The following is a 14,586-nucleotide window of genomic DNA, read 5'->3' as shown; positions in this document are numbered from 1 at the left end:
GGGGGGGGGGGGGGGGACTTACTCATCGTTTCTGCCCTTTCTACCATCCAAGTCCAATGAACATGGAAATATAAAAATAACAGGGTAGAGACAGCAGATGTGGACTAAAGTTCACTGTTCAGCTGAACATTAGGAGAAACATCATAATGGCAACAGGAATTGTATGATAGAATCAATTACCTGGGTTGTGATGGGCTCGCTCTCTCACGACAGAGGTTAGTTAGACATTTGTTTGAATAGCATTATCTTTGTATCTCCTGGTTAACCAGGGGTTTGGACTACATGCCCTAAAGGGACTCTTCCAACTCTGACACTGGGACAGGTACATGAATGACAAACTAACTGCTTCAACTTACAGTTCTTTTTCCAGCTGCTGCTGTATAAGTTTGGAGGATTTTGCCATTGTGACATCTAAGGAAGAAAGGAAAATATTTTCATGAAAACAATATAGTATGATTAACAGAGAGAACGCAACATCTGTGATTTTATTTTGGTACTGAAATTTTCAGAGACAAGGAATCTACAATTTCTTGTATATTTTTCTAAAGGGTACTCCTACTTACACTGCAATTTGTTCAGATAAAGAAACATCGGATATCTTTATAAAAGCAAACTGGCAGAAACACAACTGAAGGCTCCAAGGAAGACGACAAAACTATTTTTTATTCTTGTAAACAAGGACAAAGGGTACCGCAAGAGAACAGATGACATCACCCATAACCTCCACATACATTCCTTTTCCTAGACTAAACAGAAATCATAGGCCACATTCATTATTTTACAGCCTGATGCCCTATTTCTGGAGCATAATGACTAAGGCTTAAATATCAATAAAAACAGGTAAGCATTCCAACCCACCTGTATAACTCAAGTGCTGAAAGAGACACCCATGCTGAAACAATCAGGACTTACAGTGTATACAGAAGGAAAAAACAAGCAAAAACACTGTAATGCTTTATTGCAAATACAAATAAATTTACCAGTTCCAATATGAACAAAATTTTATAAAGGATCACCATTTGTTTACGGCATTTACAAAGTCCATCAAATGAAGAGATCGATATACAGTTCGTATTGTTGATTTTATAGTAAAAATAAATTCTTCATAGAAAGCCTACAAAATGCTAGCATGCTAAAGAAGGCACACTTTATGCATGTTGTAGCCAGACTGTCCTTGTTGTGGTTTTCTGCCATCTCCTGCTTTGTTAGAGGCTAGATAGATTATACCTCAATTTGGATGAGACATACAGAGTCTCCAGGCAAGAGAGAGGTTATGGGAACATGGCAAACTTTTAAGAATCTACACCCACCCTGCAAATGGCCATTATTTCATTTGCAAGTGACTGAAGTAGATTCTTACTGTTTGCAGGGGATCCGTTCCTGGAATCACCATGAATGACAAGATCTGTGAATCCTGGGATGCAGAGATCCTGCTGCCTTACAGCAGCAAAACAATCAAATTCCCCACAAAATGCAGCAAATTCAATGACAGCATGGTGGGAGTGAAAACCGGCAAGAGACTGCCTTATGTGTTCTGACCACAAATAAATGAAATTGTGAGTTGTGAATCTGCAAACACTCCATCTACTTTACCTTGCTTGTTGCAGGCTATTAGTAGGGGCGGTGCATTTTTCAGCACCACACTGTCAGTCAAGACCTGGTACAGGAACTCTGCCACATCCTTCATCTCCCGCTGGAATGTTACACTATCCACAACAAACACAATCGCCCTGCAAAAACAAAGGAGGATGACATTAAGTGGCAGCCTCGGATCGCAGTAAAAAACTAACTTCGCATGAACAGTGCTTATCAAAGGAGTCCAGGTGCATTATCACCAACTCAGTAAGGTCTGATGTGTTCATGTAATGTTAAGAACACACAGTTCACCAAGAGTTTTAATGCTGCTCCACATGAGGATTCTCCTTTAGCATATGAGTGGATCATTTTGCTACTGTCACACTATTTGTACTGACAGTCTCTGAAATCAACAAAAATGGCAGCTATAATGTGTTGCTTTCAGAAAATGAATTTCAAGTTTATGGAAGCCACAGCCACCAAACCAAGAGTTTTCACAGTCCTCAATTCTACAATGATCATAGCTTCATGGCATGCGCAACCTTGACAGGAACCAGATGTACAACTTAAATCTTTTTAAGGGCCACTTTTACATTTCTACTAAGTTAAAAGAGCCACACGGCTACATTATCAGCTAAAAACCGCTGTGAAAGTTTTGATTTAATGTAGACATTTAAACCATTTTGTTGATCTAATACTCCTGTTCTCTCTATGAAATGTTAACTCTTTGCACAACTACACATCTCCTTCAAAGCCTTTTGACCCTCCCCCTTCCTCTCTCCATCAGGACCACAGCCAGCAGAGGGGCTGTAGGGGCTGAGCCCCCCCCCCTGCAATCAGAGCAGAGCCCCACTGTGGCACAAGCTTTCCTTGCCCCACCCCCACCCTTCGACAGCCTGCAAGACAGGCCATCAGCTCTCCACGACTTGCTGGTTGGAACAGATGCAGTGAGGTGCCTGGGCGGGCCATTCTCTAATTCTCCAATGGGCCTGCCCAGACGCCTCACCCTATCTTCTTCACCAGCCAGTGAGTAGGGCTATCGGCTCTCCAAAGCCCTTGGGAGCCGATGGCCGGTCTCATTGGCTAGCGAAGACTAGGGAAGGGAGGAGAAAAGCCTGAGTGGCTCAAGTTGAGCCTGGCTGCCTCCTCTTCAGCTCTCTTCCTCCCTCTCCAACAAAGAGGGAGGAGAAAAGTCACTCGTGGTGACATCACTAGTGACATCACCACATGTGGGGGGGCACCACACACCCCAATCGAAAGCCTCCCCTTAGTGAATTTCCTGGCTACAGGGCTGCTCTCTACTCCGCAGTCCCATTCTCATGTACAGGCACCTCTGCAGGCACATTTCACAGCCACCCCTCCTTCACTCTCTGCACCCCAATGCATTCTCCTCTCTCTACACCATCACAAGCCTCTGAACCCCATTCGCAGTTCCCCACTTTTCCTTAGTAACATTAGCCACTATTTTTAACATTTCTGTCCCATGAACCAGCTTATTTTTTCCCCTCCTTTCATTCTCCAAGCAGCTGATACAACTTATACAACTTTACTGGTCTGAGACATGTATGCAGTGTGGTGTGGCTGATCCACACAAGCTGGAAGAACTGTTGCCAATTCCATACATGCCTCTGAATAATCCCAGGCAGCAGGCCATAGATATAGTGATACAAGTACTCACCCATCCCAATCCCCACTTCTGTTGGGCTCAGGAAGGTCTTAAGTGCTCCCACAAAAATGTGGGAAAGGACACAAACAATGGTTATTTGGAATTTCCCAGAGAAGGGGTGGCAATATTGTCCTTATGTTGTACAGGCCTGCTCTTTATAGTCAGGTTTCTGAAGTGGCTTCTGGCCCTCATCAACTTTCTCCTTCTACACTTTACCCTCTCAAAAAAAAAAAAAGCTCTCGCGAGTCTCAAACACATCCTGTTGCCTTTCTTCCCGCATCCAACTGGGCAGACAGAAAAGTTTAAAGTCAAAGGTCTGGAAGATGCTTTATATTTGTGGGTTGGCTAGATTTTACGTGCCTCTTTAGCTTCATCATCCAAAAATCACTCTGGTTACAGTCTGAAAGGGGGGGAAAGACCCAAAAAAACCAAAACCCCACCATTCATCTGATAATTACCTAGCTGCAGCCTTGAATCTGTCCAAGACCTGAAGCCGCAAGCTCTCGTGTCCTGGAAGGTCAATTAAAGTCACACTTGAGTTCTGCAGAAGAAGCAGTAACATTCTGATAAACGTTTAATGAGACAGCCGTGGCTGTTTTTTATTGAAGGTTCAGGTTCATTTTGTTCCAAACTCAGACTGCACTATTTTGTATCTACATAGACCTAGGGAAGGTGATTAATTCTTATAAGCTGATTCATTTAATTTTGTGTTCCATATAACAGACTTTTCTTCAAATACATGAGAAGCAGGAAACCAACCAGGGAGGGAGTGGGGCCCTTGGATGACCGAGGGGTAAAAGGAGTACTGAAGGATGATAGGGAAATGGCTGAGAAGCTAAATGCATTTTTGGCCTCTGTCTTCACTGTGGAAGATGAGAAGTGCTTGCCCACTCCAGAACCGCTGATTTCGGGAGGGGTGTTGATAGACCTGAGTCAGATTGAGGTGACGAGAGAGGAGGTCCTAAAAACTGATAGACAACTCAAAAACGGATAAATCACCAGGCCCAGATGGTACACATCCGAGAGTTCTGAAAGAACTCAAATGTGAACTTGTGGATCTCCTTACAAAAATATGTAATCTTTCCTTAAAATCAGCCTCCTTTCCTGAGGACTGGAAGGTAGCTAATGTCACTTCCATCTTTAAAAACAGGTTCCAGAGGAGATCCGGGAAATTACAGGCCAGTCAGTCTGATGTCGATACCGGGTAAATTGGTGGAAACCATTATTAAGGAAAGAATTAGTAGGCACATAGATGAACAAAACCTATTGAGGCAGACTCAGCATGGGTTCTGTAAGGGAAGATCTTGTCTCACTAACCTGTTAGTGTTCTTTGAGGGGGTGAACAAACATGTGAACAAGGGGGATCCAATAGATATTGTTTACCTTGACTTCCAGAAAGCTTTTGATAAAGTTCCTCATCAAAGGCTCCTAAGTAAGCTCAAAAATCATGGGATAAAAGGACAAGTCCTTTTATGGATCAAAAACTGGCTAATTAATAGAAAACAGAGAGTGAGTATAAATGGGCAATTTTCTCAGTGGAGGGACGTAAGCAGTGGGGTACCGCAGGGATCAGTACTTGGTCCACTGCTTTTTAACTTGTTCATTAATGATTTGGAGATGGGAGTAAGCAGTGAAGTGGCTAAATTTGCGGATGATACAAAGTTGTTCAGGGTGGTGAAAACCAGTGAGGATTGTGAGGCACTCCAAAGGGATCTGTCAAAGATGGGCGAGTGGGCGTCAACATGGCAAATGGGGTTCAATGTGGCCAAGTGCAAGGTGATGCACATTGGAGCCAAAAATCCTAAATATAAATACACATTGATGGGGTCTGAACTGGCAGAGACAGATCAAGAGAGAGATCTTGGAGTTGTAGTAGATAACTCACTGAAAATGTCGAGACAGTGTGTGACTGCAATAAAGAAGGCCAATGCTATGCTGGGGATTATTAGGAAGGGTATTGAAAACAGATCAGCCAATATAATAATGCCCCTATATAAATCAATGGTGAGACCTCATTTGGAATACTGTGTGCAGTTCTGGGCACCACACCTTAAAAAGGATATTATAGCTTTGGAAAAAGTGCAGAAAAGGGCAACTCGAATGATAAAAGGGTTGGAACACTTTCCCTATGAGGAAAGGTTAAAGCGCTTAGGGCTCTTTAGCTTGGAGAAAAGACGACTGAGGGGTGACATGATCGAGGTTTATAAGATTATGCATGGGAAAGAGCAGGTAGAGAAAGAGGTACTTTTCCTGTAAGGGAAGATCTTGTCTCACTAACCTGTTGGTGTTCTTTGAGGGGGTGAACAAACATGTGGACAAGGGGGTCTTCTAATGTCCTGGCCCCACTGGTGGACCTCCTGATGGCACCTGGTATTTTTGGCCACTGTGTGACAGAGTGTTGGACTGGATGGGCCTTTGGCCTGATCCAACATTGGCATCTCTTATGTTCTTATGTTATGCTAGACCTCAAAAGACTAATAAACAGGTAATTTGAAAATAACATTACAACTAGGAGAGGTCATCTGGAGATTTGGGCTGAGCTGCCAGCAATATGCAGATGACACTCAGCTTTATCTCGCACTGTCAGCAGATCTCAGAGAGCCTGTGGAAACCATGAACAGGTGCCGGGAGGCAGTTTTGGAATAGATGCGGGCTAATATACTGAAACTTAATCCTGACAAAATGGAGGCACCCCTGCCCCATTCAGGTACCAATTCAACAGCAGGTCTCTGTGTGCTCCTAAGGCATTCGTGTGGAGGCTACAGACAAGTATAAACCAACCTAAGTATTGGTCTCTACCATAAATTCAAGTCTACAGAGAAAACACAAGTCAACCATTATTTCATGCTTCATGTAAACCTCCCAATGAATTTATGTGCATTTATAGAAAAATTAGTATATGCAGACCTACAGCATTTTCATGCGCTATAAATATAATTTTTAAAGTGTAGCGATCAAACACTTATCAGGATAACTGTTTTTGAAAAAGCTGCACATATAATTAAAAAAAAATATGAACACATAGGCAATTAGTATTAGTGGTCCAAGAGAAGCCTGTAATGGGAGCATGATGTGCTGGCACACCAAGGCCCTGACAAGGAACTGGAGTGGTGAAAACATCTGACACTCAAAATTAGGACCTAGCACATCACAGGAGCCTGAGATTAGAGCAGGAAAAGCTCAAAATAGCTCTACCACAATGTGTACCTCTGCACTTGTGTGAGGGAGAGTGGACTCTACTTTGCATTTTTACAAAGAAAATACGAAAGCAATCTTATAAAAAAAACTTTCATAGAGACTAGCAGCTCTTATCTAACTGGTTACAGATGCCAATTGTTCATAACAACCCAGGTAGTCAGAAGAATATTACAGACAACAAAACATGAAGTCTTCTTACCTTGTCATTCTTAACTCTGTACAAGGCAGAACTGTCTGTTATGGAAGTCTGTGTATTTCGGAAATTGGATGTTAAAAGCTATTAAAATTTAAAAAAACACAGAGAAATTAAATGTTCCAGAGGTATTAATGACAATCTAAACCCCAGCAAAAAAGCCTGAGCCATTTTGATTTCCAATATTTGCCACTGAATCTAGAACACCTCTTTCATAAATATTTTTGCTAATACAAGCATGTCATACTACTTACATTTAATCTAAACTGTCCATCTTCAAGCTGTTTTAAAAACTGACTAAACTAAGCTATTTAAAAATAAGACAGTCACTTGCATAAACAGCAACAATATTTTAAAATGAGCACAATGATAGTTAACAAGATACAATCATACTTTATCTCAGAGAGCTTTATAAACAAGATGAAATTAAAACACACAGTCTTGCCCTGACCTGGATAGCCCAGGCAAGATCAATCTGGTCAGATCTCAGAAGCTAAGCAGGGCCGACCCTGGCGAGTATTTGGATGGGAGACCTCCAAGGAATACCAAGGCCAGAGGCAGGTTATCAAGACACTACTCCGAATGTCCTCCGTGCCCCAGTAGGAGTGACCAAAGGTTGCCATGACTTCCAGGCAGAAGCGCATGCGCGCGCACACACACAAATGCAAAAATAAAATATAATAAATAAACAATCTTCTAACCAAAAAGAAAGGAAACAGCGGTCCCGTTCACACTCACTGATTTGGTCCGGGAGCAGGACAGTTTGGGGCCGGATCAAACCGGCGCGATCACACCACAACATCTGGGAAGTGTCCGGCTTCCGTACCCAAACTGTCCCTTTCCCGGGATGAGCCGGCGCAAACTGAACCACCTATCTAGGTGGTTTAAAGGGAAGCGGCGCGGCAACCGGGGCGTTTGATCGCCGCCGCTTCCCTGCGCCGGCTCAACCTCGGCCCGGATCCGAACTGCGCATGCCCGGACATGCGCAGTTCGGCCGGCCCCCGGGTAGGGCGTGTTTTCTCCCCGGCGTTTGATCGCGCCGGGGAGAAAAGGCGGCGCGGCCGGGGGATCCGGGGGATCCCGCCGCGCCGTGTCAACATTGGCGCGGCTTTTAAAAGCCGCGCCTTCAAGCGCCTTTTCCCCTGCGTGTGGCAGGGGCCAGCAAAATGCTGATCTGGAAATCAGCCTGAAAGAGTCAATATTGAGAAAGTAATTTACATACCCTAACAAACATAAGAGTTTTCCCTGAGTCACAGAGGCCCACTAGAAGCACCGCTCTCCGACTGCTCTTCCTGGTCTGGATAAATTTCAAAATCACTACAGTGAAAGAGATTAAAAAGCTAAGAGCCTGTTATGTACTCACACCCAAGAAAACTCAAATTTTTGTCACACATGAGAAAAGCTGTTTTGCATATACAATCTACAGTCATGGTCAATGCTCCCTCTAAGCTGCAGAGTCTTGTGAGCAAACAATCTACTTTGTGAGCTACTGGCATTAGAGTTGTGAGCAAGCGATTTGACTGCTGCATGAACTAGTTTCCTCTGGAGCCATCCTTCCTGAGCTAAGACAGAACCGTGTGAGCTGGAGGCTAAAAAACTGTGAGCTAGCTCACACTAACTCAGCTTAGAGAAAACACTGGTCACAGCTAAATCTGCTTCAAGCTTTGTACAAAGAACTTCATTTTGGGGGCACATCTTCCCCATGACTAGGTTGGGGGACAAACAAGAGCAGGAAGAGCCACCCCACCCCCCCATATTGGGGGTGGTGGAAGAGCACGGGTGTAGGGGGAGAAGCCTCAAGGCTGCCAGAAGGCTAAAAGCAGGAGGGTTGTGTGCAACCACACAAAGAAAAGATTGGGCAGTTTGGGGGAAGGGATGGGGATGCTGGCAGATGCAGGAGAGCAGCTAGCAGGCGAGGGCTGTTACCTGCAGGCTCCCCTCGTTGTGGGCTTCCTTCCCCGTTGCATCTGACTGCTGGACCAAGTAGACCACTGCCCTGATCCACCCACGGCTACTCTTTTGTACCCTGAACGATTCACGGGGCGCCCAAACTCTCCGTAGGGGGCAAAACGAAGACAGTGGGTGGGAGACTCCGCACACCAGCAGGAGGCCTGCCTGTCTTGCCGCCGTTAGCCCACTCAGGACTTTCCCCTCAGCTGCGTCTCTCCCTTCACCCCGCCCCGGCCTCCTCTCCGGCCTGACAAAGCCCGCCGAGCGAAGCGGGAGAGCGATGACGAGACTCACGCAGAGTGAGGGCCACGACGACCAACGCCACCAGCACCGAGAGCGGCACCAAGTCTGCCACGGGCAGCGGCGCGTCCAATGGACGAGACGCCGCTTCTCGCGCGGCCGTCGCTTCCATCTCAACCCTTTTGCTTTCCGCGGCGACGTGTCCTTTGCGGAAATCGTGCGCAGTGGCTGCTGGGATTCGCTTCTCCTCCCACGTGCGCCATGGGAGTTGTAGTCCTCGGTATGTATCAGCCTTTACATCGTGTATGGCATGGGTGACAAAGCAATAGGGTAGGGGAAAACATGAAGGGAGGTATTCTTTTTTTCCTAAATATTTTATTTTATTGTATAATTACAAGGGTACAGAAAAAGAAGGGAAAAGAGGTATCAAAAATCATTAGTCATCAGAAGCTTTTACATTTGTTGAGGACACAATTCTAATATATTGAAAAGTACTCAGAACGAGGAGTGATTTCAGCAAGAGTACTTTATTTAGTGAAGAACAAGACGAAGAACCCCCGGCACGCAGGCCGGTATATATACACAGAAACCCGCCACCAAAACACACCACCTAGTCACCCTATAGGTTATTTACAGTGGCCGAGAGTCCCATAGGCTCTCGGCCGCGGACCTGGCCCTCTAGTTGGTGCGGGCTAGGATCCGCTCCGCTATTGTTCTGCAAGAACGAAGCTTTGGGCTAGTGTTTGACCGCATGGCCCAACGGTCGCGCACGTGGTAATGGCGGATACATTACATATATAATACAAAGATCAAGAGTAGGATATCTTCTCTGCTCCATTATAGAGACATACTGAAACTAAGGTCAGCGATTGCCCATAGAGACTGCATGATGATTGCCTATAGGGAATAATGGAGAGCACGCTTGCCCGTGGGCAATGATAGATACCACGCTATTAGCGATTAGGATTTATAACTCTTTCCAGAAAAATTCTACATATTACTTAATATTATTTTAACACTTTTACCCATAATATGAGTAATACGCTTTCCATTTCTGCTGAAATTCTGTAATTGGGCTTTTATTTACTTGATTTTTTAACTTTGCCATTATGGCATATTTAGCTAGCTTGTCATACAAGGCTGCTTTAGTTGGGCAATCTTCTGTTTTCCAAATTGATGCAAATTATGCCCTTGCCGCAGTTAACAAGTATCTGAATAAGTCTTGTGATATGTTTTCAACATTATCTGGAATCATTCCCAATAACTGTCTCTGGATTCAGTAGAAATTTGATTTTGAGAATTTTCTGGATCTCTGCATGTATTTCCTTGGGTTTTTTGTTGCAAGTCTTGAAGGGAGATATTCTTGTGGTATATTTACTGTGTGGATCTGCATGAATTGCAATGGAATGGTCTGCCCGCCCGCCCCATATTTCTGTGAGTTGGTTAAGTCTCATGGGGTGGGGTCCCTCCCTAATAGTAGTTCTGTTTGAGTGCTCTTGTTCTGAAATGGGTTCCTTCTATCGGTATGTGCGTGTAAAGTGCCATGAAATCCCAGTCGACTTATGGCAACCCCATAGGGCTTTCAAGGTGAGGTGTTTTGTCATTACCTGACCTCTGTGTTGAGACCCTTGACTTATTTACTGGTCTCCCATCCAAATACTAACCAGGGCCGACCCTGCTTAGCTCCTGAAATTTGGCAAGATCAGGCTAGCCCCTGTGCCATCCTGGTCACAGCTTCAGCTGTGTATCTCCTTGTTTATAAAAAGATGTATTTTAAGCATACCTGTCTCTGTTGCAGGAATCTGAATAGGTACCCAAGTCCTAACTGACAAGTAAACAAAGGAATATTGCAGTTCTGTGTGAGTGCAATAGGAGCAGCTTGGTTAGACTATTATGCAAAACCAAAAAAAAGAGCCTTTCCTATCTTTAAGGCTAAGGGTGGTTGGTTTCCCTCTAGTTTAGGGTTCTCAACTCCCAGCTTGGGAAATCCCTGAAGATTTGGGGGTAGTGCCTGGAGAGGGAGCTCAGCCGGGATGTAATGCCAAAGAGTTCATTTTTCTAAGCTGCCATTTTCTCTAGGTGAACTGATCTCTGTATTCTGGAGGACTCCAGTTCACACCTGGAGGTGGGCAGCCTTAGAGTCTGTCCTTCAAAGCAGCCATTTCCTCTAGAGGAATTGATCTCGCGTCTGGAGATCAGTTGACTCCAAGAGATCTCCAGGCCCCACCTGGAGGGTGACAATCCTATATTAGTCGATTGTATCGTGTACCTTAATTTGTACATGTCGTTATAATGGTGGTGCCAGATATCATCAATCCATTATTCTATGCTTTCCACCTTATGGTACCTGTTTTTTTCTAAGAGCTAATGCAATTGTGCATGATAGAAGTGCAATCTTCTTGGTGTTCACTCTTTCCCCACGTTTCAGGATGATCTGTGCTTCAGAGTGTGATGGAAAGCATCGTTCCTATTGTCAGCCTCCCAACCACCAAAGAAAATATATAAGTATACTTCTGCCAGTGCCAGTAAAAGGGGGACCAATATTGAGGGTAATAACAGAACAGAACCCCCTGTCTGGATGGAAAAATGCTGGAGGTAAATTATTTTTAAAGCACAGTATTCACCCGTTTGTGAACACTGTTTTGTGTAATTCTGCATACTGCTAAAGCTGGAACAATGATGACTTGACGGTAGAGAAGAGCCCTAGTGTAGAACCACCCAAGCAGATTTCTCGGGGGATAATCAGTCATGAAATACAACCTCAGGTGTTTTTAGGTTTATCCTCAGGCGTGTTTGCGCATATCAGGGGTCATTTCCTGCGGGAGCGCACAGGAGTGGAGCTCCGGCAGTAAGGAGCCCAGGGGGCGGGCACATGCAACAAGCCCCACCCCCTGCTCCCAGCAGCCCTCAGTTGGGCCATGAGGAGCAAGAAACAGCCAGGTAAGTTGCAGAGCCCCCCCCCGGCCCACCTTCAGGTACAAGCTCTCCCTCCTCTGTGAGGGCAGATCTGCAGGTTCCCCGTCCCCCCCAATAGCTAGCAATCCAAAACAGTCCAGTGGAGCCTGAGCGGTGGGTGTTGCCTTCTGACATGCTTTCGGTGATGTCAGGAGGTGTGGCATATGCAAATAAGTTATGCTAATGAGTTATGCTGATGAGCTCCTGCACCTCTTTTTCTACAAAATGACCCCTGGCGCATATAGAAAGCACTCCAAAGGGATCTGTCAAGGATGGGCGAGTGGGCGTCAACATGGCAAATGGGGTTCAATGTGGCCAAGTGCAAGGTGATGCACATTGGAGCCAAAAATCCTAACTATAAATACACATTGATGGGGTCTGAACTGGCAGAGACTGATCAAGAGAGTGATCTTGGAGTTGTAGTAGATAACTCTCTGAAAATGTCGAGACAGTGTGTGACTGCAATAAAGAAGGCCAATGCTATGCTGGGGATTATTAGGAAGGGTATTGAAAACAGATCAGCCAATATCATAATGCCCCTATATAAATCAATGGTGAGACCTCATTTGGAATACTGTGTGCAGTTCTGGTCACCACACCTTAAAAAGGATATTATAGCTTTGGAAAAAGTGCAGAAAAGGGCAACTCGAATGATAAAAGGGTTGGAACACTTTCCCTATGAGGAAAGGTTAAAGCGCTTAGGGCTCTTTAGCTTGGAGAAATGATGACTGAGGGGTGACATGATTGAGGTTTATAAGATTATGCATGGGAAAGAGCAGGTAGAGAAAGAGGTACTTTTCTCCCTTTCTCACAATACAAGAACTCGTGGGCACTCCATGAAACTGCAGAGCGGTCGGGTTAGAACGGATAAAAGGAAGTACTTCTTCACCCAAAGAGTGATTAACACATGGTATTCACTGCCACACTAAGTGGTGGCGGCTACAAGCATGGACGGCTTCAAAAGGGAATTAGATAAGCATATGGAGCAGAGGTCCATCAGTGGCTATTAGCCACAAGGTATAGATAGGGGCTCTGGGGCAAGTGATGCTCTGATCCAACATTGGCGTCTCTTATGTTCTTATGTTCTTATACATGGGGATGCTAGCCATATGCAGGCTTACTTGGGAGTAATTACCGTTTGATTCAAAGATACCTACATGCATGTCACTCAAGACACTCTGCTACTGACCTAAAAATCAGTATTCAACATAAAACATTTCATACTAATACTCTAGACTAAAATAGCTGAACTAAAATTTCTCAGCAAGTTTGATTCTGTAGTAAGGGGCTGCAGTCACATGGAGCATTAGCCACGCTACAGAGACGGAAGATAGGCGGATTTTCTGGGCGCGATCCCAGTGCGGGAAGTGTAGAGCTCCCGTGGCTCACCCGAGGCTTCTCGCCAAAGATGCTGGGTAAAAAACTAGTACCTCCGAGGTACTAGTTTCCGGAGACCGCGGGGCAAGGGCGGGCGTCTGATCACGTTTCCTGTGGCATCCGGCGCCCGCCCATGTCCCGTCGCGAAAAGGTGGTTTTTTCCCCCAAGTCTCCACGGGATGTGCACAAGCACCCAACGGAGCATGCGAACACTTGGGTAAAAAAAAAAAACAACCGCCGATCCGCTTCTTTGCCGTGCCGCAGGAGTGACGTATGATCGGCACCTCCCCGGCACCTCCCCCCCAACCACGGGACGTCAGCAGGACGTTTGATCCCACTGCCGCGCAGTAGTTCACTCCGGGGCAAACAGTCACGCGATATCCGGCCCGTGTAACTGGGGCCTAAGTAGGCATTCTGGAGAGAAAATTCTATTCTTAGCTGATTCCTAATAGAATCAGAGCTGCTCTTACTGATAAGTAAAATTTCAAGTACATTGCAGTCTCCAGTCAAAGTTTGTTTTGCATAAAATGTACCACAAGGGGCAGCACAACAAAACAGGTGGGGAAAAACAAAAATCAGACCTCCAATACTAGATCTTTAGCACATAAAACAAGTTTTAACTTCCTCAGTAAACAATTTGCTAATCCCAACTGGCTCCTGTCCTGGGATCTATGTTTTGGAAGAAGGTATTTGTCTCCAGCACTTGTTCAGTTTCTGCAGGGGTCATCTCATAGAAAAAGAGGTGCAGGAGCTCATTAGCATAACTCATTAGCATAATTTATGTGCATATGCCACACGCCCCTGACATCACCGGAAGTGTGTCAGAAGGCAACATTCACCGCTCAGGCTGCTTTTTCTGCAATAAATCAGGAAAACAATCAAAAGATTATTTTGGCAACAACATGCCTGGGAGAGACATTAATTAAAAGAGTAATGTTTATAGCAGTCTTGAGGACCATGCGTTCTATTGCACCTTCATACACATTAAGACCAGACAAGGTATAATCCCAAGCAGACATCACACCAGCAGCCATGTACACAATACTGCCCATAATTTGCCATCTACCATAAACACATCAAGGCAGGCTATAGCAAGGATAGTCCTACAGTAAGATCAGGTGAGACATGATCTGCCTTAGTTGGGTGTCATTAAGGATGGGGGAGGGAAACCAACAGATTTGTTCCAGGGGGCCCAGCACATTGGGAAATTCTCTTACTCAAAAAACCCAAACAGAGGAAGTGGGAGACATGCAAGACATCCTCTTCCAAAGAATCATGATACTGGACAGCTTCCCAATAGCTCACAACTCATGCCATTTTTTTTGTCTGAATTTCTTAACACACTTTAGGTCAGCCCTGAACTAAAATCCAAATACTGACACTAAATACCACATTCTCAGCTCTCTCTGGTGTTTGCCTAAGAAACAGAGAC

General features: G+C 45.0%; 1 protein-coding gene across 1 annotated transcript in view; it reads right to left on the bottom strand.

Annotated features, from left to right (window-relative positions):
- SRPRB (SRP receptor beta subunit) overlaps positions 1-9,034 on the bottom strand; it is a 13,259-nt gene extending 4,225 nt beyond the window's left edge. Inside the window, exons 1-6 of the mRNA XM_015415391.1 lie at positions 8,877-9,034; positions 7,855-7,949; positions 6,639-6,716; positions 3,700-3,782; positions 1,594-1,730; positions 357-411 (exon numbers count right to left, since the gene is read on the bottom strand). Of these exons, the coding sequence (XP_015270877.1) occupies positions 357-411; positions 1,594-1,730; positions 3,700-3,782; positions 6,639-6,716; positions 7,855-7,949; positions 8,877-8,994 (566 nt within the window). The 5' untranslated portion in view covers positions 8,995-9,034. The remainder of the gene's footprint in view (positions 1-356; positions 412-1,593; positions 1,731-3,699; positions 3,783-6,638; positions 6,717-7,854; positions 7,950-8,876) is intronic.
- Between the last annotated feature and the right edge of the window lie 5,552 nt (positions 9,035-14,586).

This window comes from Gekko japonicus, unplaced genomic scaffold (genome assembly GCF_001447785.1).
Source record: "Gekko japonicus isolate JY-2015 unplaced genomic scaffold, Gekko_japonicus_V1.1 scaffold1046, whole genome shotgun sequence".
Taxonomy (NCBI): Eukaryota; Metazoa; Chordata; class Lepidosauria; order Squamata; family Gekkonidae; genus Gekko; species Gekko japonicus.
This window is presented reverse-complemented; position numbering and strand designations above follow the sequence as displayed.